Source organism: Calypte anna, chromosome 12 (assembly GCF_003957555.1).
Source record: "Calypte anna isolate BGI_N300 chromosome 12, bCalAnn1_v1.p, whole genome shotgun sequence".
NCBI lineage: Eukaryota > Metazoa > Chordata > Aves > Apodiformes > Trochilidae > Calypte > Calypte anna.
The window spans coordinates 3,956,288-3,980,232 of NC_044258.1; the positions used below are offsets into that span (position 1 = coordinate 3,956,288).

Consider the following 23,945-nt stretch of genomic DNA (forward strand, 5'->3'; position numbering starts at 1 on the left):
TGGGAAGGCAGCAGTGGCAGGACTGGCTCCAGTTCTGGGCTGCCCGGCACAGGGCACAGAAGTGACCTTTGAGCCTGGCCTGGGCTCACACATCCCATCTGCTCACAGGCTCTCGGTGGCTGGGGCACAGTACAGGGCCTCAGCACTGCACCTAAATGGCACACATGACCCAACATCTTTCTCCTGAGCTCCTCAGCTCTTTGTTGGTGTGCTGCCTCCAGAAGATAAAGCAGCTTTGGAAGCTGGGATGTTACAGTGGAAATGGCCTTTTCCCATGGCAATAAATGGCCTTTTTCCAAGCCAGTCTGAGCCCTTTCTTGGTGGGGTTGGAAAATGCAAGTGGCTGTGGGGCAGCTTTGGAGGTGCCAGAGAGGGGCACCCAGGAGTAGAGGGAGCAGGGGAGCCCCTCTCCTGGGCAGTTCTCACCTGGCCTATGGCTGGGCTGGTGATTTATGGGACTTCCCTACTGGAGGAGTGAGGAAGGAAAGCTCTTGTGGCGAGTTAGTTACTCAGCTCTCCAGATCGTACTAAAGCTCTCTCCACTTGGCTCAGAGTCTTTTGCCAGTGCTCTCCTGGCCTGGAAGGCTGAGGAGTCTCCTCTGGGCAGACGCAAAGGGTGGTGGCTGCTCACTGGCTTGGGCCAGAGATCTCCCAGAAGCTCCCCCACAGCACTGAACTGTCCCTGAGGCTGGCCAGACCCCAGGATCTGTATCCCAAGGGATCGTCCGGCAAGAAGTGGAGCTCCCACCAGCACTGGCTGTCAGAAAAGACGAATATTGCGTGGTCGGTTGGTTTGCCCTCCTCATCTCTACCTTCCCTCAGTGCCTTTTTTTTTCTGCCTCACAAGTCTCTGCGCTGCCTTCCACACGCGACTCTTTTGCCCTCAAGGTCATCTGAGAGGACTCGAGCCCTCAGTAGCTGGTACTGCCCAGACTGCCCTGAGCCCTGCAAAGGGAGCTCTTTACCGGGGACTTGTGGCCTGTGTGAAGAAGGATATCTTGGCTTAAAGTGCAAGAAGGAAGCCTTCAGTGGGTACAGCAGCCATCATGTAGGGGAACAGGAAGTGGGCTATGAGGAACACATTTGGGCTACCACACAAACTTGGGGCTGGGGCTGCAGCTGAAGAGCGGCGTGGCTCATGCACGGTATCTCCCGCTTTGCTGCGGAGAAGGCTCCGAGGCCACTCGCCAAACCGTCGCCTCACCAGGGGAATCCCAGCCCGCCACGCAGCTTTTCCGCCTTTTCTGCCGTGAGGCGGCTCCTCCCGCCGCTCGGTCCTCTCCCGACCCGCCCAGGGCCGAAGCCGCTCATGGCGCCGTGCCGGGTCTCCCTCGGCCTCAGCTTCCTTCTCCTGCTGCCGGCGGCCGGTGAGTGCGGGGCTGCGGAGCGGGGGGTGCCGGTGCTGCCAGCAGGGTAGTCGAGGCAGTTTGGCGGCTCCGGCAGCCACTTGCGAGGCGGCTCGAGGGGCACTTGCTGGCAGGAGCTGGGGCCGAGGCTGCATTCCCCGGGGAGGTCCTGCCGAAGCGCCCGCCATGGGGCAGCCCCCCGAAGGCCAGAGCTGGGGCCGGGGGATGTGAGTCTGGGTAGAGGTATTCACCCCTGAACAGCGGTTTGGGTGGGAATTGGTTTTTCTGAGACCAAAGTTCTGCTTGAAGTGAGGTAGGTGTGTGTTGACAGTGGTGCACAATGTCACTCAGCTGAATTAGGACCCCAGCATTGAGTGCATGGACACACCTAATGGTTACTGTCTACTGGTAGACCTAAGGTAAGACTACTGGGGGAGAAACAATCTACCATAAAGTGCCAGCCAGTCACTTCTGATGCATGGCACTAAAAATCTTCACCTTTTCATCCCCAACACAGTAAATTTTGCCCTTTTAGGGTAAGATAATAGAAATATTTAGGTGTTTAATTACCATATTGCATAATCAGCACTGCTTATGCAAACTCATTTGATAATTGAGTTCATACATAGCTATCAGATGCTAACATTCATTATTGGGTTTGTTTCAGCAGCCCTATATATAATTGTCATCATGTTAACTGTACTTAAAGGATGGAATGTGTGGTTTTCCCTGGCTTTGTCAGGTGATGAGGAAAAGCAGATGTGATCATAGGAGTTTCCCGGTGATATCTCAGAAAAGGAGAAGTCCTCTTGAGATGGTATGCGTCAGTGACAACACTGTATCTGAAGGATCAAATTGTGCACAGACTTATGCAGGAAAGGTAATTGTGATCTTTAGTGGGTATGCAAGAGGACACTCAGCTTGGTTAGAGTAGTAAAGGGTCACAGTTTGAGTGCTGAGCTAAAGCATGATTGAAATGGGCAGTTTTATCTATAAAGGGTGAGTGCCAGAGAAGGAGCTCTTCAAGCTGTTTCACAGTGACAGTGCTACAGCAGTAACTGTGCAAGCTGGCCTTGAATAAGTGGTGTTATAAGTTGTCTTCCTGAAATAGTTTGGGGGGTTAGACTGGGAATACTTTAGCAGTTCTGATCCTGAGGTGAAACTTGATCAGCTTGTTAAAGGTTTTTTGTGGTACTGATTGTGTGAAATCATCATGATGCTGTTTTGCAGGGTAGGATGAATCCCTCAGTAGCAAGTATTGTAGTAAAGGAGGTAATTTCTGCCTCCCCAAGTCTTAGGCCATGCGTCATGGTGGGTTAGGTATATACTGGGCCTCCTCTGGGGTGATTCAGATCATTAACCTGACAGAAAACCAATCAGGAGGGAAAAAAAGACCCACAAACCCTTCATCAGCTGGTGAATGGAATTAATTCAGGAGGAGTCTCAGAGATGCCACAACAGATGGGAGAAGAAAGAAACCAAGCGGAGGAGCCAAAATCTACTGTTTTGGTCTGCTCAGCCTTTGTTGGCTCAGATCAGCCACCTGAAAACTGGCCCAGACCTTTCATTTCTGCTGTCATTTGATTGTGCTGCTGTAATGCAGTGCTGAGATGGAGTGATTTTGTTGGTTGCTGTTTTATTTGTAATATCACAAGTTATTTTGGAATTGGTTTAGCTACCTATCATTTCCCTATTAGTGGTACAGGAAGGAGAAAGTTGTTAGGTGAAATTACATGTCTGCAGAGGAAAAATTCAGTGAGCCAGGCATAAGCATGTGTAAACACACGAGTAGAAGTACTGGGGTATTGGTAGAAGAAGCAGAATTTCCTCCTTGGTAGATGTTCCTCCTTGCTTGTGTTTAATCATCCTTCACATTTAACCCCCCTTAATATATTTTTAGTTCTTTTTAATGTTGGCTGAACTATTCATGTGTGTCTTGGTGCCAAAGTCAGGACTGAGTTTTTAAATGGCAAAATCAGTTTAAATACTCCAGGAACTTCCCCTTGCTTTTCTTCTGAAGAAATATAATTTGTTGTCATTACCTCTTCTTGTTTGCTTTTGACAAACAACTACACCTCAAGTAACTTGAGCTTCTCAGATGGAATGTGGGTAGGAGCAGGGTATGTCTTGTTAATGTGATATGTGATAAAGTGATAAGAAGAAAAATGAGGAATAGAAACCAGGTGGCCGCAGCATTTCTCACAGAAAACTTAAATGATACTATTGCTAAAGATTCTCCTTGGGAAATGATTTTTGCTTAAACTTTGAGAAGGTTTTCTGTGTGATACGTGGAAGCTTTCATTGTGCCATTCTTGTGTTGCATTCACTCAGGCTTGAGGGGGCAAAGAGAAAGCAGGCAGTCTGCTAAAGAATGTGTCAACCCAATGCAGTGCTGAGGGGATGGGATGTCTCCCAAGAATTCCATCCCAGTACATGAACACCTCTGTTTCCTTAACACTATAACTTCACTGGTTGAGACTTGAAGTGGGAGGATGCCATTTGACTGATTTTAGTCCTAAGAACCTCTGGTTTGTGACATCTCTGGTTTATGCTCTGGATTAGCAGGGGTAGAATTTTCCTTGAAGAAAACAAAGCCAGAGGAGGAAACAACCAAGTCACATGGTAATCCAAAGCTGCAGTGAATGCAGTTGTGTTGCATTTTTTGCATCAAGTCAAATGTCTTGCAAAACTTAACATTTTCTTCCACCTGATTTTAGGGCTTGTGTGGGATTTTTAACAGGTCTGGTTCATAATGGTGCTCTTGGAGGCTTCACAGCAATTTGGTAGCTGTAGTGGAAGAGAGTATCACCAGGCAGAGCATCTCATATGTACTTGCAGTACAGTCCTTTTTGTATGTGTGAACAGTTAGGAAGAGCTTCTTGATGAAGATGAGATAGTTTGTGTGCATGGAGTATTTTCCCTTTTATTTCCTCTAAAGGAAATAACTGATATGCAAGACCTAGACAAAATACTCGAAAGATATTTAAATGTTAACCTAGGTGAGCTGGTCACTGTGAAAAAGACTTTATAGGTTTATTTATTTACTAACTATTGGATTTTAACTTTTTTTTTTTTCAGTTTTGGGTGAAGATTGTCAGGCACATATTGATCATCATGGCAAGGCACAACCTGCAAAATCCTGTCCCAAATTCTGCTGTGGAAATTGCATGCTTCAGTACTGTTGCTCTAATGAGCTGTTAAAATTTGATGAAGAACAACTAGTTCAGTGTAATCTGCTTCATGGAAGGTAGGAGGCAAACAGTGTATACAGAAGTTTATAATTTTATCATTAAATTCCAAAAATACTCAGTGTAGTGGTTAAAAATTTACATAGAGACTTTTTAGCTCTGGCTCCACTGGGGATCTACATTAATGCATGTGACTTCCCTGTGAAATGGGAGCAATGAGGTGGGCAAATTGCATGAACTGGTCTGTGTTTTCCTGAGCATTTACTTTTCCTGTATTTGTTTTTCTTTTAGGAAAAAAAAATTATCTCTTTCTCTTCTAAGTGTACATTGCCTTTCATAAACATTTGGAACTTAGGTACTTGACTAAGTTGTAAATTCCATTTTTGACATCAATTCTCTTACTATAGGACATCTGACCTGAGCAACTTGAATTACATGGAGTCATATTCAGATCCTGATATTTACATTTCTCCTGACCCCAGGTAAGCTGTGCAAAGTCTCAGGTTTTAAAATTATATTTATTTTGGAGGTTCTTCAGCGTGTAGGTGAGCCATGCCAATAGAAGATGAGAACAGAAATACTGATTTATCTTGAGGATGGGGAGCACTGAAGCTCCCTGGGTGAGCTGAAGAAGGGACATGAGGAAGAGTTGGACTGTTCTGTTCTGATGATTGATTGTTGTGTATTCTCGTTGCTGAGTGGGAGGGAGGTTGCTGGCCAAAGCATTAGCATGCTTGCTTTGTACTGGCAGGTCGAGTCCATAGTGGCTCAGTAAGAGAAGCTGCTTTAGGTTCATGCATTTTCTTGCTTTTTAGCACCCTTTTCACTTAAACAGTATCTCTTGACAGGATCTCAAAATAAGTTCTTTTCGGGGTTTAGGAGAGCATTGTTGCAGAAAGCGTCTGTTTTCCACAACTTGAAAGACAGACCAGAGAGGAGACGGGTTAGTCCTGGGCGGCATTTGATAAATAAGTTTGGCTGGGATGGCAGGGCAGGGGGACTCGACCCCTTGGCGGAGGCGCAGCCCGGCGGCGGGGGGTGCTGCGGCTCCGCGGAAGCTGCACGGAGCCATGGGCCGCGGCACCCTTAAGGGGGCGGCGCCAGTGGTGTGACGTCAGGGGGCGGGGCCAGCGGAGGGCGCGGGGCGATCGGCGGCGAGCATGGGGTGAGCGGGGTACCGGGGATACCGGGGGTAACGGTACCGGCACCGGGTTGGCCTTGGCCGGGTCGCTGCGGCAAGGGGGGATCGCGTCCCCGTTCCTGCGTCCTAGAGGCGGTGGGAAGGAAGCCCCGGAGCGCTGCTGGGGCGTCCGTGTGATGGGGGTGTCCGGGGTACCCATAGGCGTGCGCAAGGAACGGGCCGATGTCAGGGTTTGGAGAGGGGATGCTTCGCTGCTAGGCTGATGGAGCGGTCTTAGGGACCTTCAGATGGTTCAGGTACAGCAGGCGTGAGCCTCGTCTTTAGGCTCAGCGTTTGGTGCTTTTTTAGGTGGAAGGTAAAAAAAAAAAAAAAAAGCTTCTGCATCTTCAGGGCTGCAGAGATATTGAGTCTGCTGGAATAATAAAGGTTAAATAGAAAGAATGTAAGATATTTCTTTCCATGTCGGCAAGCATAGTTATTAAAAAAGCACAGTGAAGGAATATAAGCATTAAAAAAGAAAGCAAAACAAAAAGCTGCACAGTTGTTCAAGGAACTGCCATCAAGGCCTGCAGTCCACAAAAGTGCACATGTAAATGACAGGAACCGTGTAGGAAGCAGCAGCTAAGTTGCTTTAATTATCTTGGTTTTCAGCTACAGAATGCCTAAAAAGAGAGAATTATTGATGTCTCACCTTGCAAAAATGATCATTAGTGATTTCTTTTTTTCCTTTCAGTTATATTACAGCTTTGAAAAATTAATATGTTGTGCAAAGGCCTAGACTTGACTTGAAACTTAATTTCTGCTTAGGCAACTTTGATAGAAAGCTAGTAACTATTCATAGAAATACCACCTCGGAAAAGCCACCCTGTCCTGGATTGCCTGGGACAGTATTCTAAAATATTTCTGTTTAGAGAAACTGTAGTTTTGAGTGTCTGCAGTGTCTAGTTGGGTGAAAACAAAGGGGGTAAGATGCTCTGGTTTGCAGGTTTCTGGGGTGACCAAGGTTGAGGGTAGTTTTGAACCATGCAGGAGCCAGTAGGCCAGGAGGGTCAGAACCCAAGGCATCTCAGTCAAGCTGTCCAACCCAGGTGTTTCATACCAAAAAGTCACCCTCACTGTATATTGAAAGTTTGGGGGGATGTTTTTTCCTTCTGCCAGGGCTGCCTTCCCCAGAGGGTCCTATGTGCCTTGTCTGTTGTCCCATGCCTGAGGTCTGGAGCTCCACTTCTTGTGACCATCATGTTCTTGCTGGAGCTGTTGTCCTTACGGTGTTGGGCACTCAGTCCCCACTGCTGGAAGCATGCAGGTTGTGACTGCTGTCTGAAGCTGAGTATCATTTTGTGTCTTGCATTAGCACTGAGGTTAACAGCAGTTCATTATTCAATTTGTCTTCTTTCAACCTACAAGTCTACCCTCCTCTCTGCTGGCATCAGAACACTTGTCCAAACTGCAGCACACCGGGATGTTCCTCCAGAGGAATACTGTATCCCAGAGCTTTCCAAAGGGACCAATGACTTCAGGTGTCTGGTTTAGGGTGTTTCAGCATCAGGAATGAGAGTGAATAGGGCTTGCTGTGACTGCAGTCATTGGGACACCAAGTAGGTTTCTGTTTATTAACAGATTCTGCCCAGGTTTTTGTGTGTTGGTGTTACTGTTTTGCTTGATTTGGTTGGATTTTGTTTTTGTTTTTGTTTTTAAACAAATCAGTTACTTGCATTCCTTCTGGAAGAACTGTCCCTGGTTTCCCTGTGCAAGGTGTACTCCACCCTCTTGCTTCATGTCAATTTCTTTTAAAAGAAGAAGTTTTAAATTACTTCTTTATGACTATGTGTAATATTTTACTGTGTGGGGAGGAAGGCTGATATCAGTTGAGATGTGTCTTTAGATTTCCAGCACGATGAGCACAGTCTTTAAACAGTTTGTCACAGGAGGAAAGGCAACAAAGGTCAGCTTCCTTCAAGCCCTGTTCTTTCTCAAGAGCTGCAGATACTGCCATTGACACTGCCCTTCAGGAGGAGGAGGAGGTGATGGTTTCCAGGCATTAGGGGTCAGAAAGCATTTAGTTCCTCATTCTCGCACTGGCTTATTCCTAGATCAAGGTTACCACTCTAGCACATTGCTCATAAATCCTGTCTTTTTAAGAGAATTTCACCTCTCTGAGGGCTGCTCACCAATTGTATGTGGACTTGCCACTGTGCCAAGTGATCTGGGGTGTCTGTACTCCCTGCCTGGAAAACTCATCAGGGTTGTGCTCTTAATTCTGTGGGACAGTGTCAGGGAAGGGTTAGTGGTGATATCTGTGTTCTACCTTTTGCTTGTGTGGCTGAGGAGTTTGTCGTTTGCTTTTGCTTTTTTTATTTCCTGTGTTTATTCCGAAGTCTTCTGCAGAGAAGTTCAAGCAATGTGTCAGTTTTATAATAAGTTTCTTTTTATCAGTGCCTTTAATGTTGTTGTCTTTCAGTACTTGAGTATCAGGCCCTGTTGAGGAAGTGGTGCAAGGCTCTTTAGACAGCCCTTCTACTTGTAGTTAACCATGCAAGCAGTTCATATCCTTTAATCTTCTTTGTAGCATTTTAAAGACAATAAATTGCATTCCTCTGGAGCATTTTAATAATGTACTTTAAAGTACTTTAAAGCACTGTGCTTCCCAGAACACTGAATTTGTAGAAAGCAAAAGTATAAAAGTCAGTGTTCACTCAGATTCAGGCTTTTTCCATGGGTGATCAACCCTTAAAGATCATTTGGAGTTTTAGGTCAGAGTGTAGGCATTGGTTTCATACCACTAAACCTTTTAAATTTCCTTTTTTTTCCCTTGCATGTAAGAGGACCATACTCAGTTTCTACAGTTTCTGCTTCTAGTGAATGCATTGTAGCAAGGATTTACTACTGGAAGGTGTTTCCCCTTTTACTTTTTTTTTTTTCCATTTAATTGGATTACTGAATTTCCCCCCTCCTCTGCTCTTGTTTCAAAGGTGGATTGTGAGCAGTAAGGATAATTTAGTTGTTTTTCCCTTTTCATTCTGCAGTATGTAGTAGTATTGCTTTAAGAAACTACAAAAAGTGTAGCACTGATTCAGTGGAACTTCAGTTGTTGTAATTTTCACTGGTATTGTGGCTATTTGGCCTTGGCATGCCAATTTTCCCATAGTGACCCTTACTGAGAAAGGAAATGGGATGACTCACATCCACAGTTCAACTAATTATGAAGTATTTGAGTGTTTAAGGAGGTGGAGGAAGTCAGAACATCTGTGTCAGAGTTACAAAAGAAAATACTGTAGTTGGGGCATCTGTTGGCAGTCTTTAATGGAGATAAAATTTCAAATTGTTGTGTGCACAGTTAATTGGACTCATTTCTGACAATTTCTGTCTTGAAGTTACAGCAGATTGTGTGACAGATACAGTGGTGCTTGAGGAAAGGCTGCTAGTGCTGATGTGATGGGGAGAGGGGAGCAGAATGCCCCTTCCTGGGGAGCCTCAGCTGGCAGAGACAGAGCAGCCTTGTTAAGCTTGGGATGTTCTTATTTCCATCTCATCATGGGCTGATCCATGTGTGGTCTTGTGACTTGGATCTCCTTTTGTGACATGGAGAAAGTCCCAAATCATTCTGCCTGCCTTTGTGTGAAATGCAGCAGCTGCAGTAGTCTGGTAGGTGTGTGAGTTGGCAAAACTCATGAATTTGTAACTGTGGAAGATGTGATCATCCTAATTTGCTGTCTCAGTGTAGAATTTGAGTGTGTTTTCTCCATCAACAAGGTGACACTGAACTCTACCCTGTTTCTTCTCCTTCTCCCCTATCACTATCAGGCAGAGTTTACATTTCAGTGTATTTGGAGCTCCAGTGTCTGTAATAGTTTGCCAATGATAATCAAATAAATTAGGAAGAGTATGCATTGGAAAATTTGTAAGCAGTCTCCAATGAGTAGGGGTTTCATTTTCCAGTACTAGTCTGTAATATTTTCTCTAATAACTGAGTTAAACTGCATGCAGAGCCCATGCTGCAAGGCTTGTGTTCAGACACAGGATAAAATCTCACCAGGGAGTGTACGTTTCTTCTCCAGAAACAATTGAAATTTAGCTTTGAAGCTATTTAAAAATTGTTCTATGCTTTTTACTAGCCCAGAGTTACAGCTACAATCTATGCAAAATTATGTGTAAGTTGCAATAGAGAGCATTTGGTTTCCCTGTGCTCTCAGTGAAGGAGCCAGTTTAAGCTGTCAGAGCAATTGTGAGTTGTGACTAAGAATTTCTCTGCTGCCTGCTTCAGGCTTGCTGCTCATGCAGGTTTATTTACTCTGCAACCAAGATGGGATTTTGAAAAACGGTGTCCTGGCTGAAGGGGCAGATGTGCATGGTTGGGTTAGTGTGCTCTCCTGAGTACAGAAGGTTGTTCTGTGGCAAAAAGCAAGACGACCTGGCCTTGACATGCAAAGACACAGTAACATCAGTCACTTGGATTATGTTCAGTTCATTTTTCTGCAGGTGTGTTCATCATTGACTGTACTTAACTGGGGTAGAGTGTTCCCTCTTCTAATTCTGTGGGCTTTGCTGTACCTCTGCTCTGTAACTCTGAAAACAGTAAATTTTTAATGTACAGGTTGTTTGTAGAGAGTATGTGAAAGCAGCCACAGGCAGGGTGTCCCTCAGGAGGGTCCTGTAGCCTAAGAAATGAGAATCCTTCCTTGAAAAGATGGTTAAAACACCAAGATTGTTATTTAGTAGGATCTGTGAAAGTTTGAGCATGTGGTTTTCAAAGCTAGCTTAAACTCTGCCCTTTCATATACTTCAGTAAATAGCCATGGCCTGAGGTGTAGCCAGATGTGTTTGCTATTAGGTTGTGTTGTAGGTGTGTTTTAGGAAGAAGAGGTGAATGGTTAGGGGAGGAGGAAGATGGCCCTAAATTGCAAAAGTCTTTTAAAACTGCAGTTGTAGAGTCTTCTATGAAATGAACAAGTGAGTTTCTGCTTTTTTTCCTGCTAATTTCAGGAAATCAGCAGTTGTGGAAACATAGTTCTTTTGATACATTCATTTTATACTGTTAATGTTTAGGGCTCTGGCTCTTGATTCCAGTGAAAGGTAAACTTAAAAACTTAAGTTATGGAAGGAACCAGTCATCAAAATCACTTTTCTGGCATTTTTATAAATTTTATGTTGATGATGAGTACTGGTTAAAAGGATAAACAGTCAGCAGGATGTGACCCTGACTGCACAGGTCTCCTCCTACTTGTACAAAGAGATTTTCCTTGATTATCATCATTGTGCTGGATGAGTAATACTTCTGAAGAGAGAGAGTCAGGTAGCATGTCAGTGCATAGTATGATAGGATAATGAACTTACCTAACTTAAATTTTCTTCCTGCCTGATCACAGTGTTACTGTGAAGAGTAAAAGGTGTATTTCATGTGGAGCTGGGCTGCATGGTAAGCAAAGCTGGTGGCATAGCCCAGACTAAATTTCCTTTAATTGCAGTTTCAGTGTGTTTCACAAGCCACACAACACGTTGCAATTTACCAGAAAAATAATCCTTCTTAATTTTTAAAATTTTATTTAAAATTTCAACTATTTAGCCAAATTGCTTTCTAATTAGTTGCTTAGGTCTGCTTTCTAGAATTAGGGTGGTACTGGCAATAACAAATTCATAGCATGGCAGTAGTTGTTTGTTTGGGGAAAAATTTCTGTGTTAAGCAATTAGCTTTTTTCAGTCGAATTTGTTCTATTAATTCAATTAACCATTTAAGAAATATGCCTCCCATTGCCTTCATGTTGATCCCAAATTTTAATTGGGGTGAGGGGTAATATCCTGTATTATTGGACAGCAAGCCCAGCAGTAGGAGAGGAGTTGATTCATTTAATTTGCCTTAATTATCTGTGCCTGTAAAAGATCTACATTCCCTTTTTGCCACTAAAGGAGCTTTTAAATTTTTTTTTTTTTCTGTATATTGCAGTTAAGGACAGGTTTTTTATGCTGAGGGCTTGTCTGAAATTGTCTTGTGACCTACATGAAGCTTCAGTGTTGGTTTCTGCACCATTGCTGAAAGGCTTTAGTCCCTCTGGATGCAGCTCTGGATTTTCACCTCCTTGTTATGTATTTATTTTTAATGTGCCAGTTTCCTATGGCAGTTATTCTCAGCTGTTTGCAAAGTGTATGGTAGTAGTTTTCCTGGGAAACTTCCCTGGAAAATTATATTTTTACTACGTGTTACAAAGGGACTTATGTAAATAGACATATTTAGTACAGGTGAACTGTTCATAGAGATGCTTCTACACATCCCCCATAATAACCTCTTGGATCCAGGTGTTGGGTGTCTGTGTGAAACCACAAACTCCTGGATGTTCCCTCCTTGCCATCTTCTCATAAAGGCTGTTAAAGAACATTTGGTGCCAAACCTGTTACATGTTACTGGAAAATATAGAAAAATCGGTGTCTTTTTAAAAACAGTAATTAGCTTTTTCCCTGTAGGACTATGTGTATTAATTTAAAGTTTATTATTTTGAGTCTGAAGCAATGCACAACAGCTTCCTATTGGGACGAACAGAAAAAGGGCCGTTTCAGTACACATTTAGAAAACGTTTTCTCAAAAAGACCCTTGCATTCTCATTTTCTGTAACTCTTTCGCAGTTTCAGGGTGTTTTGGCTTACCATGCTCTCGTTGTTGTTGCTTTAGTATGAGCTCTCAAACCAGAGATGGCTTGGCTGGTGCTGAGGTGTTCTCAGCTTTGTAGGTTTGTCCCGACTTTGGGGATGTTGCACAGGGTTTCTTAGGCTGCAGGTAAGCAGGGGTGTCCCAGGGACTGTTTTGGGGAGCTGTTGCTACAAACTTTCCTTAAGGGTGGGTGGGGGGAAAAAAAAAAAAAAAAGAAAGAGAGAGGCAGAAAAGGAAGAACTGTGGAAAGTTGGAAAGTTGTGGGAAGTTTTAGTGGTTTTCCATGGAAGTTAATGTGTCCATGCCAGAGCAGTTTGGCAGGTTAGAGTTAATGGTGACTCAAGCTGGGACATCACACTGATGGGTTAGCAAAAGTGAAATGAAATAATTAGTTTCACATAAAGGAGCTGTGCCTGGGCATGGCCCTAGGAGGAACACTCACAAGGAATAACTTGTGTCAGCATCCCGGTTCCTGTCCATGCTTCACCACATCAGGTAGCTGAGAAATGACTTAGCAGTTACTCACACCTGACGGACTGATCTAGCTATTAAGGTTTCATAATGCTGTTGAGTTGGAGTTGGAAGTTGCCTGCTACCCACCACAGGAGTTATTAGTCCTTTGTTTCTTATATGCTTCTTGATCATGCAGGGAGCTCCTTTTGGAGAGGTGGCTCCCAGGTGAAATGGCAGGAGCAGACCCTGGCTGCCAGCAGCAATTTGTGTGATTGCAGCTGTGCTGTGAGGCCTGACACTATGGTGTGTATTTGGTTGTCTGCATGGACTCAAGTTCCTATGGGCCAAAACCCAACTGTGCTAAAATAGGGTGGTCACACTAAGGCTTTCCTGCCACCTCACAAGAGTTTGCTTTTTCTGTTAAGAGTAAATGTTTTTCTTTTTGAGTCTCTAGCAAATTGGTTCTCAAGTTTTGAATCTTCATGCTAAAATATTAAACTGAGGAAGTTGTACAAACTAATCCCTCTGGAGGGCCTTAGGAAGTTATGCTGCTTCAGCTTTAACAACAAAAAAAACAAAAACAAAACAAAAACCACTTTTATTTTCCTGCCAAACTTTAGAGGTGGTGGCACTGAATGGCTGTCACTAAAATGTCTTATATAGGAAAGCATCAGCCTGGGGACTTATTTGGTTGTGCCCTGTATCTGAGTCACAAGAAGTCTGGAAATTTGCCATTCTGTCACATTTCTGGGAACTGCATCCTTTTCTGGAGCAGCAAAGAATAATATGCATTTACTTTTTTATACTTTAGGCTTTCAGGAATGGCCTAAGTTCTGAAGGCCTTCCAGACCACCCTGTGTCATAACATAACCCTGAGTCATAACCCAGTATTTGTAAATGTATAATTTTTAACAGCAGCCCTGCTTTTGAAAAGGACCCTGCCAACATGTTTCTTACAGCTTGGAACAAATCTTGCAAAACAAATAGGCTGTTTAAACTGATTTTTCAGAACCAAGTTGTCTCTTTCATTTGGGTATTTTTTTCTTTTTTTAAAGACAGAATTGTCTTTCAGCAATTTGCCCCCTTGTGCCCCGTTGTCATGAATGCATAGATACATAAAAGCTTTCTTTTACAGCAAGGCTTACAAAATGTTCCAAACTTAAGTGATTCAAACTATTTAAAAGGTTTAAAAATTTGTTACTGGAATTGAAACATGAATACTTTAGAAGGCTTTAAATGTACTCAAAGCATTTTACTTTTTTTCCCACTAGACAGTGTTAAAGATTGGAATCTCACATGAAAAACAACTTCCTGGAGAATTAATTTCTACAAATAGTACCTTTTAGATCCTGGATTTGATTCTCCTGTTTTAATTTGTTCATTGTTCCTCATTCAGTACCAAAAGGGGTGAAACAGACCCTAATCATGTAACTTCCACTGTGTGAACTGGTAGTATGTTTTAAATAATTAGAAAACTTTCAAGGTAAGGTAAGTCTGTGAAGTGTGCTGGTTTCCTACCCAGTGTAGTGCTTTCCAAAGGTGAGAGAACAGGGTTAGAAGTGGAGTAGGGCAAGCAGGAGAGAGGTGGGGGTATGAGAGGGCAGGGAGTCCTCTCTCTGTACCTGCTTTCCCTTGGATTTCTGAGCAGTAACAATTTATTGTTGCTGCAGTAAAACTGCTGTTAGGTTTGGGTTTGTTCTCTATTTTTGTTTTCTGTGAAATTACTGGCAAAAGTTAGCTTTTGTATGAAGAGAGAGAAGCAGGATATGGCAGTGAATGAGCTGAGGCTGTTTATGACTGTGTGCTTTGTTTAGAGGCTATGGTATATACAGTGTGGGAGTCTGGAAACCCTTGTTCAAGCTGTGGCACCAGCAGAGCACTCTGATCCAGTGCTGTGCCCACCCGGACTTCTGCACTCTGACGTTTGTTTGCAGAATGCAGGGTGTAATGTGTGGTTTTTTGCTATTTTACAGGGTTTTTTTCTTTTTTCTACTGGTTAACCATACAGTGGAAGTATCTTTAAGTTACAATCCCATGTGTCTATTATTTTTAATTTCTGTATAATGCTAAGAGCTGGTAACTGAATTATTCTTTAATATGAATATATTTTTTCAAATATTTTCAGAATCATTTTATACAGATTTATCAGGTGAAAGCAATTAAATGAGGCAATGGTTTTGTTTAAAAAAAAATAGTATAGGTTTTCTGGAGTTAGCATGCTGCAAGGGTCTTTATCCAGTGTCCATAATATCTCCTGAGGCTTAGATTGTTCACTGAGTAAAGCATGCTGAGCACTGTTCTGGCCCCCTTGAGTAACATCTCCTGTTACTGGTAGCCTTCCTTCCAGTAGTTTTACTAGTGGGATTTTTTCAGTGGTTGGTTTTACAAGTGGGATATTACTGGATAGTGCAGCTTGGGCAGCAGTATAGTTAGGTAGTGACTGACCATTCAGGTATTCCAAAAAGAGTGTTACTAGTTTTTATTATCAAAAATTGTTGGAAAAAAATATTTTGAAGAGCTTCACTGTTGAAAGAGGGTGTTGATGCAGTGAATTGGTAGCACATACAAGGTTTTTTTCTGAGTGTCATGCTGCATTCTGCTGTTTCAGGATACCAGTCTGCATGAGCCCAAGCACTGGCAGGAAAGGTATGCTGCTTCTGTGAAGTAGGTCATAAAAATGCCCACAGTAATCCTCTTGTGTACACTCCTTTGAAAACTCTCAGAAGATCTAACTCCTGGCTGTTGTTTCCCTCTTTGGGCTGTTTCTGAAGACTTGTAATTTTGGTCTGCAGTAATCACACAGTATTTCAGTGGGCAGAAGTGAATCACCGTGTTTGCAGACACAGACATCACACTCTGAAGTCACACCCAACACACATGTACTTTAAATGTGTGTCTCCATTTGGCTCTTTTAAAGATGTTTGCACAATGTCATCATGCCATGGTCAGGGCATTTTAGCAAAGATGTGGACAAGTGATGAAAAAGCACAGGGTGTCTCTTAACAATATGGTGAAAATAAGGATATGGTGGTTATCTTTCACTGAGCTTTGCTTTTTTGCTTTCTTTGTTAGAAGTAGTAAATAGGCAATGAGATAGAGACTTCAGTGAGCAGAAAATTTTATTACAAATAAACAAATGGAGCCCATGCTTCAAACTGATAAATGGTTATCTGTTGGTGGCCAGCCCAGCTGCAGATGGGTTTGTGCTGTTTTCTCTCTTGTCACATCTGAACTGAATTTAGTCCTGAAAGATAAGGGCTCTTTGCCAGTTTTCTGCTTTGCTGGTTTATTTTTGATGAACAGATGTTCCTTCAGTTTGTCTGCTTTCTCCATTCTTAGGTTTCTGTGATTTTGCCCAGCCTTTGCTAACATCATCTCTAGAAGTGAAGAATTTTGGTTGGCTTTGTCAGGCCTGATATCTTTCCTTGACACAAGAATCTTTTTCTTTGGTGTAATTCACTGGCAAAAAAAGGATTGTTTTTTTCACTGGAGAAAGGCCAGAGGAAGAACCTGTAAGACTTTTCCATTGTTGTCTCTTGGTAATAATTGTGTCATGGAAATGGGGTTGATAGAGAAGTGGGAAGCAAATTGAGGAAAATGCTGCTGGCACTCCACAAGTAGCAGTAATTGTAGTTAAATGTTTGTCATCCTGCAGTGTTCTAGGTGTCTATAGTTTATCACAGGCATTCATGTTGGTTTTTGTGAACATTGCAGTCGAGGTGGTTAAGCCTGATATAAATTCACTGTGCACAATTATCTCTCTCTTTTCCAGTGTATAAATTAATTTTTATAATGAGTACCTAGTGAGGACTCTGTATATTTCATGTAAAGCTAATCCATTTCTGCATACCTGAGTTCTGGGCTTGTGTTTTCAGACCAAGGTGATGTATGTTTGCTGCTGAATGCCTGGACAGGAGGCAGTGGGTGTTTCAGAACCTGGAGTCATTACCTGTGTTTATCTCTTTTCCTCAGGCCCCCTTGGAATTGCTTTTGTGCCTTTTTATACCAGGCTTGAAAGAAGTGGGGTTTTTGGATGGAGATGAGGTGAACTTACTGTGCTGAAGTGAAACTGGTGCTGGTACAGGGTGGGGGCACCAGTTTTTAACTGTGCTTTTTTTAGCCTGTGGTTAGGGATGCCTTTGCAGCATGTGAAAAACATGTGAAAATTCTGTAGGGGTGCAAATGAAGGTGACAAAGTCTGAGTGTATTGTTACATTTTTGCAGATGTGTTGCTGTTGTCTGTTTGCTTTCCTGGCAGTGTTTCTGATCCCACTTCTGTGATTTCAGGAGGTTGCAGCAGTTCCTGCTTCCTATTGTACAGTGACCTTAAGCAATCCACAGAGCTTGTGCTTGAGGAGTACCTACTGTGTTACATTTAGTATTTCACAAAATCAGTGCACAAGTTGAATTAAATTCCACTTAGATAAAATAGTTACTCATGTTTTTAAGAGGTTTGACCTAAATTTTTTTCTTCAAGCTGTTGCTGTGAAAGAATAAAATTTATGTAATCTCTCTTAGGGGGAAAAATGTGTTTTAAATTGAACCTGGTTTATTTGTCAGTGCCTAGATTGTCAGTGTCCAGCTGAGTGAGGGTTAACTTGCTCTGGGAGACTGAGGTGAGGTATTCTGAGTTTGGTCTAGGGATAATAGAGTACTTTGCATTTTCTGAGGTCAGTGATTTAACTTCCCGTTGTCACTGATACCCAAAACCCCTTTTCACATTTAATGACTGTTTGGTGTCCAAGTGAAAATTGCTGGAGGTTCTAGAGATGTGTCGTTTTGTTTGAATGTTAAAGTTTTGTTAACAGGAAGCTGAGCAGGATAAAAACCTGCAAAGTTCTGTAGCCAGAATCTCTGTGAAGAAGCAAAACCAGGATGAATGTAAAACCAGATCTCTACTTGTTATTTTACAGCTTGCTGTTCATTAAAACTGATTTCCTGCAAGTTTTCCCAAAACTGATTCATGGTGCATTCTATGGGAAATAAAAATCTTGGAAACTTTGGTTTCTAGGGAAGAAGGACTTAATTGATTTCAGACAGTAGGAAACATGTACATTAACACTTAAAAGGGAATTACCACTGGGCAGGTAGCAGTGCATTTGGCAATTGTTTCTTGTTCAAATTCATGAAGCAGTGAGAGTAACAGACTGGAGGAAGAGCAAAGTGTTGGGTGCAGAGTGTTAGGGTGGAGAGCAATAAACTTATGTGAAAGACTCCTACTACTTCTGGTGGTGTTTTTCTTGCAGTTTTGGAACCCTTATTGCGATTGGAGTTACTGTTTGTGCTGTGATTGTAATCACTATTGTTCTGTGCCTCACGTGTTCGTGTTGCTGTCTGTATAAAGCATGTCGGAGACCACGGCGTAAGTACCTGTAGATTTATTTTCTTTTTCACATGTTTGAACAAGATTTAACTTCCCCACCCCCCTGGAAAAACTGGGTTCTATAAAAGATTAAAATAATCTTGCCTTACCTCTCTGCTACCAAAGCTGCAATAGGTGAACATTAAAAAACAAGCATTTAAGCTGTTTCAGAGATTTTTTGGTGTTGTTTTGGTTTGGTTAGGAAAACAGAAGGTAGAATGAAATGTTAAATTGTTCTAAGTCTCTTAAAAATGCAACAAAAGCCCAGGGCTGCAACAGTGCAATCCTGAGCAAGGTCTGTAATTGTAGCTTAAAGGAGGAGGTCTTTAAAACAAATTCTTGCAGTTTATCAGAAAGTGTTAATACTCCATTAAGAGAGACGAACCAATGGTCCAACGTCAGCTCCTGCAAGATTAGTGACATAATGTGTATTTATTTGCCTTTCTGACTTATTTAGAGAGAGACATATAAACACATGGATGTGTTAGTATGTAGACACCATACAAAACAAAACTCATTTGGACAGTCATGGTAGGAAGCTTGTTATCTGAGATAGAAGATCCTTATCACATTAATCTTTAAAAGCAGAAAACATTTTGAAATTATGAGTTTTGCCAGCCTTGTACCAAATCACAGGTAACTTGGCTACAGGGTTGAGTTCCTGGTTTCTGAACAGTCCAAGAAAAAAAATTCTGTGCTCTTTGTGTCTGAGAAACAAGTTGGCTTCTATCCCAGTACATGATGCCACCTAGATGGATGGCAGGATATTTAGAGCCACACATTGCTAAACCTGTGGAACTTTGAAAGTGAAATTATGAATTGATCTTAAGAGGGGATGTATTTTGCATTACTGTTTGCCTGTCCGATGTGATCTCCTAGAGCCACCAGCACTGACCATGTTCCTTTTGCTTGTTTGTAGCTGTTGTCACCACCACTACTGCCACTACTGTGGTTACAGCTCCCTATGCCCCGCAGCAGGGAGTGCCACCCAACTACCCTGTAGCCTCATATCAAGGATATCAGCCTGTGGCCATCCAGCCACAGCCAGGAATGCTGGTAGCACCCTACCCTGCTCAGTATCCTCCCCCATACCCCACGCAGCCATCAGGACCCCCAGCTTATAACGAAACAGTGGCAGGTAAGGCCACCCTGAGTATTTCTTCATCTCTTAAACAGCTGAAGAAGCAGTTGTTTTGGAGCTGGTTTTGTGTTATTTATGTTTATTATTTTCTGTGACTATATTAAAGTAAACAAATTATGTAAAACTCAAGTTACAGTGTATCCTGTCATCCACCCTTGCTGGAATTTCCCCTTCAATGCAAGAAGGGATGCAGCTGGAGCTGTATTGGCAAAGTTTGGTGTTATGTGGGGCTGTCTGTTTATCCAGTAAAATGTTTTACTAGTTCAGTTGAAATTTCATATTAAATCTAAGTCAAACTAACATGTATATTGCAGTGGATGATGCCCTTAGAAAGTTGTTCTTTCCTGACAACTGAAATATAAAATGGTTGTTCATGGCCTGAAGCATTTGCAAACCAGGTAGAAATTGCACATTAAAAAAGGGGAGACAAGCCCTCTCTGTGAAAACACTGACTCGGCAGGCCTGTTGACTTTATTTTTCTGTTGTAAACTATGAAGCAGCTGTGTTTTTAATGGGATTACCCCAAAGTGCTTTGCCTTCATCTTTATTATGTGGGGGTGCCAATAAACTACTCATTTTGCTTCTCATAACCTCTCATTTCTTGAACTGTTGCTGATATGTTTTTAATTTATTTTCCTGTGAAAATCTTCAAGCACTTTGTGTTGCCAGCTGAGATATCCTCAAAATGAGAGCTCTTTGTTTTATTCTGTTAGCCAAAAGACAGCCTCTTTGTGAGCTCACATGCAAGGGAGAGCCTCAGTATCACAGGAGATTAACTCACTGGCTTTACAGGATCAGTGAAAGGCAACAACCACACTTGTGTGCTCCAGGAATCTCATCAGGTGCTGCCTTATTTGAACTAACTTGAGCCATTTGACAGCCGTGAAAATAAAGATGCCACTTGAGAGCACCTTGTCTCCAAATACAGGAAAATAAGGACATCTTCAGAGTCTATAAACTCTAGTATAAATAGCAAACTCTCAATATGCATAGTGGTGGGACACTTTTTTTTTTATTTTAATTTTTTAATTAACTCTGTGACACTTAGCAGGAAAGCATTCTGCCTGAAGGGATCCTCAGATGCTTTCTCTAGTCCTTTTGCCCAGTGTTTTATTTTCACTTCTCAGCATACCATATCTACTGTTGCCTGTGCATCTCTGACTTCCACTGGCTGTTCTTTTCTGACCAGATCCATTCTTTTATTTATTTTTTTTTCTGACTATACTCTCCCCTGAAGGCTATTCAGGTGATAGTGGCTACCCCAATACACATGTATACTCCAGCAACAAAAAAGCTCTACAAGAAAAAAGGTTTTTGTGATCTTTTGAAATGCAGATGTCTTATGAGTTAGCAGAGACTGCTCTTAAGTCCAGTGAAGATGCTAGACCAGTTGAACTTCTTAAATGTGTGCTGAAAACAGAAGTTACCATTATAGAATTTAGAATGTAAATTTTACAAATGTTTTTTTCTTGTGTTTTGCTTTTGCAGCTGGAGCACCTTACCCAATCAGCCAGCCCCCTTACAACCCTGCTTATGTGGATCCTCAGAATCCTACCTATTGAAACAATCTTCTACACTTCTGCACACAAAACTTTTGAAAGTATGATTTGTGATGTTTACACTGTGCAACTGTAGTATATTTTTCTGGAAGACAGTAATCTTTTGTCTAAGTAAAGTGAAAGTTAATTCAGTATCTTTTTTTTTTTTAAAAAAAAAAAGCTTCAAGTATGAGGCAGGAGTATTTTCTTGCAGAAGTTGTTAATTTATACCTCAACCAAATACAAAGAGTTTTTTCTCTATACAATGAGAAAACTAGGAGAAGGAGTACTTCAGAAATAAGAACCACAATAACATTTGCTGTGCAATAATTTTGAAAGGAATGGTGTAATATGAGCACTATTCAACATCCAAAGCTGTAGCAATCTTTTGCACAGTATTAAAACTTAAAAACCCAATCTGTAAGAAACTACCTGATATATGTTACAAATGTTCTGCCTGTTTTAAAGCTATTACTATTGTTAGGTGAACTACAGTGTAATACATTTCATTTACCATTTAAAAGGGAATTTTCATTTTTTTTTAAACACATTTGCATTCAGTAAATGGTAGTAAACCATGTTTAATTGTCTTTGGACTAGTTGTGTTTCTCTGTGCAAGGTAGCATAAGGTGATAATTTCCTTGTTTTCTTTCCCAAATTTGAGGCTTAAAATTGTGCCTTTATTGGGTGTTTTCTCAGGCCATTTTAATTTATAGCTAGAAATTTACAGCAAAACCAAACCTTTTGCCACTTTGTAGACCAAACAGATCAAAAGCCAAAAACATCAGAATTCATCATAAAAATTATTGGACGAGTATTTGTTGTCCAAGTATTGTCAGACCAGTTTAATTAAGTCGTATGTTGTTCGTGAGTTTGGGGGAAAAATTAGCACCTTAAGAGTATGTTAAGCAGAAGTACCTGCCAGTGTTCAGTTCTGCCTTGCAAAAGAAGGAAGTTTATTTTGTAGGAGAGATGGGATGTCAGAAATAGATTGGGGTTTTTAAATGCTGTGGGTTTATCACTGTATGTCTCTAATGGGAAGTATAGAGGGCAGGAACCTAGAGATGTTTATAAACTCAGTCTGTGATGTTTAAATAATATGTGGGGGGGAGCATGGGGGGTCCATAAGGAATCCCAGCCTAACACAGTAGAGATAAAGCCTCCCTTTTGTTTTCAGCATTCCCATAAAGCTGAGCAGTGAAGTCAGGGAAAGGAAGAGTGTGGTAGGATCTGCTCACAGCAAGGTAATGTGCTTTGAGGAAGGTAGTGCTTGCAGTCATGAAATGTCTTGAGAAATCCTCATTTGGAAGGCTTATGGCTCTATACACCTTATACTGATCAAATGAATCGTGTTTTGTTTCGTTTTGTTTTTTTAATGTCCTCTACAATTCTCCCTATTCTAACACTGAAATATAATTTGTTATTCCTCAGTAGAGCTGACTGGTCTGTTGCACATATTGCTGTGACACCGTTGGTGAAATAATTTTGGCATATCTTACACACTGATTTTACTTCTTTAGAGAGGCAAGCCATTTATTCTGAAATTCTACATTTGGGATGTATTTCTCTTTGAAAAACATTGATGGTAGCATTGTTTTGCCTGACATCATGGATGGAAACTGCTGCTATCAAAGGCAGCCTTATTCTCTTCCTGATTTTTGAGTCTGCAGCTGGGTTATTCCAGTTCCTCTTTTTTTTTTTTTTTTTTTTTTTTTTTTTCAAGGAAGTCTTCAGGGCATTTCAAAAGAAACCTGTAGGAGGCTTTTAGCATTGAGATTCATAGCAACCTACACCCTTCTGTTACAACTCTCTGAGTGTTGAAGTTGATAGCATGAAATGATGCCAAGAGGCACTTGGAGAGCACACACACACCGTGTCCTGCTTGGTGTTCCTGCTCTTTCCTGCCTTGTGAGCCAAGAGGCTGGGCTTGATTACACTCTGTGTGAGCATAATAAAAAATGGCCAGTGTTTTCTGTATAAAGGGTGAAGTCTTTTTTTAAAATGGGGAATTTTTGTGTGTGGGAGGGCACTGAGTAGCTGCAAAAATAATTGCCTTGCTACAGGTCCAGCCCATGTGTTTTTATTCATGTAGAAGGAGGGCAGAGGCTGTTCCAGCACCTTTGTTAGGATGGAGCCTGGCCAGTGAGGTGCAGCCACAGTGTGCCAGTGTGGGGCTTCACAAAGTTGTCACCCTGCTCTTCCATCTGAGGTGACAAAGCATGCAGTTTGTGGCAGTGTTAGTAGGGTTATGTTCTGGTTATGAAAGGGAAATCTGCAATTTCATGAGAAGTTGGCTTGATCATCTGCCATCATCCTTAGGGAAAAGATAGAAGGAAAGTGAAGTGGCAGCATTAACAGAGGTCCCCAAACCTGAAGTTTTGGTGTAGGTGTTGTACAGACCAAATAAATTGCCTGGAGCACTACTGCATGTGGGAGGAGATGAGTGATAGGGTTAAGGAACCTGAAAATTTACACCTTTCCTTCAGTGAACATATGGTAATGATAACTATACACAAGTGAAAAGATTAATCATCAGTATGCAAGGAACTACTTAAATAATAACATTACTTCAATTACAAAACTCAGCAAAAGAAGAGAAAATGGTCTGCTTTCCTCAGTTGATAATTGGAGCATTTAATCATATCTTTCCTTATTGTTAGTGTATTAATGATCATTAACAAGAAAAGGTTTAGGGACAAATTGTATTTAGTTATTGCAATGCTACCCTTTGAAACTTTTCGTATAATTAAGAGAATGGGATGGTTATAGAATAGATGGAGAAGCTCATCCATAAACCTTCAGTTCCAGCACTGCTGATATGTCAATCCCAGGAGCTGTTGCCTTCATCTCAAACTAGTTATCTGCAGTGCTTTGGTGGAATGGAATTAGTTTTAAATGTTGAAACAGTGTATGTTCACTTTTTCTTAAATTCTGTAAGTGCCTTTGTTTCAGAAATATTTTGTGAAATTAAATACAGTAGAATATTCTGTTGTATTGAATTTACTAGGTAATCATTGTTCATCTTATTATATACTGTAACCTAGCTTTGTATGTTGTCTGTAGTTTAAACGTTAAATATAGAAAAGAAATGGCATAAACTCTATGCACCTTTGTAATAAATACAATGTTTTAAGTA

General features: G+C 41.7%; 1 protein-coding gene across 1 annotated transcript; it reads left to right on the top strand.

The window, feature by feature from the left end:
- The first annotated feature begins 1,123 nt into the window (after window positions 1-1,123).
- SHISA5 (shisa family member 5) lies at window positions 1,124-23,945 on the top strand. The gene is made up of 6 exons (XM_030458492.1): window positions 1,124-1,367; window positions 4,425-4,593; window positions 4,942-5,016; window positions 18,015-18,130; window positions 19,050-19,268; window positions 20,760-23,945. Exons 1-6 carry the CDS (start codon window positions 1,139-1,141, stop codon window positions 20,831-20,833), a joined length of 882 nt encoding a protein of 293 aa, XP_030314352.1. The 5' UTR covers window positions 1,124-1,138; the 3' UTR covers window positions 20,834-23,945.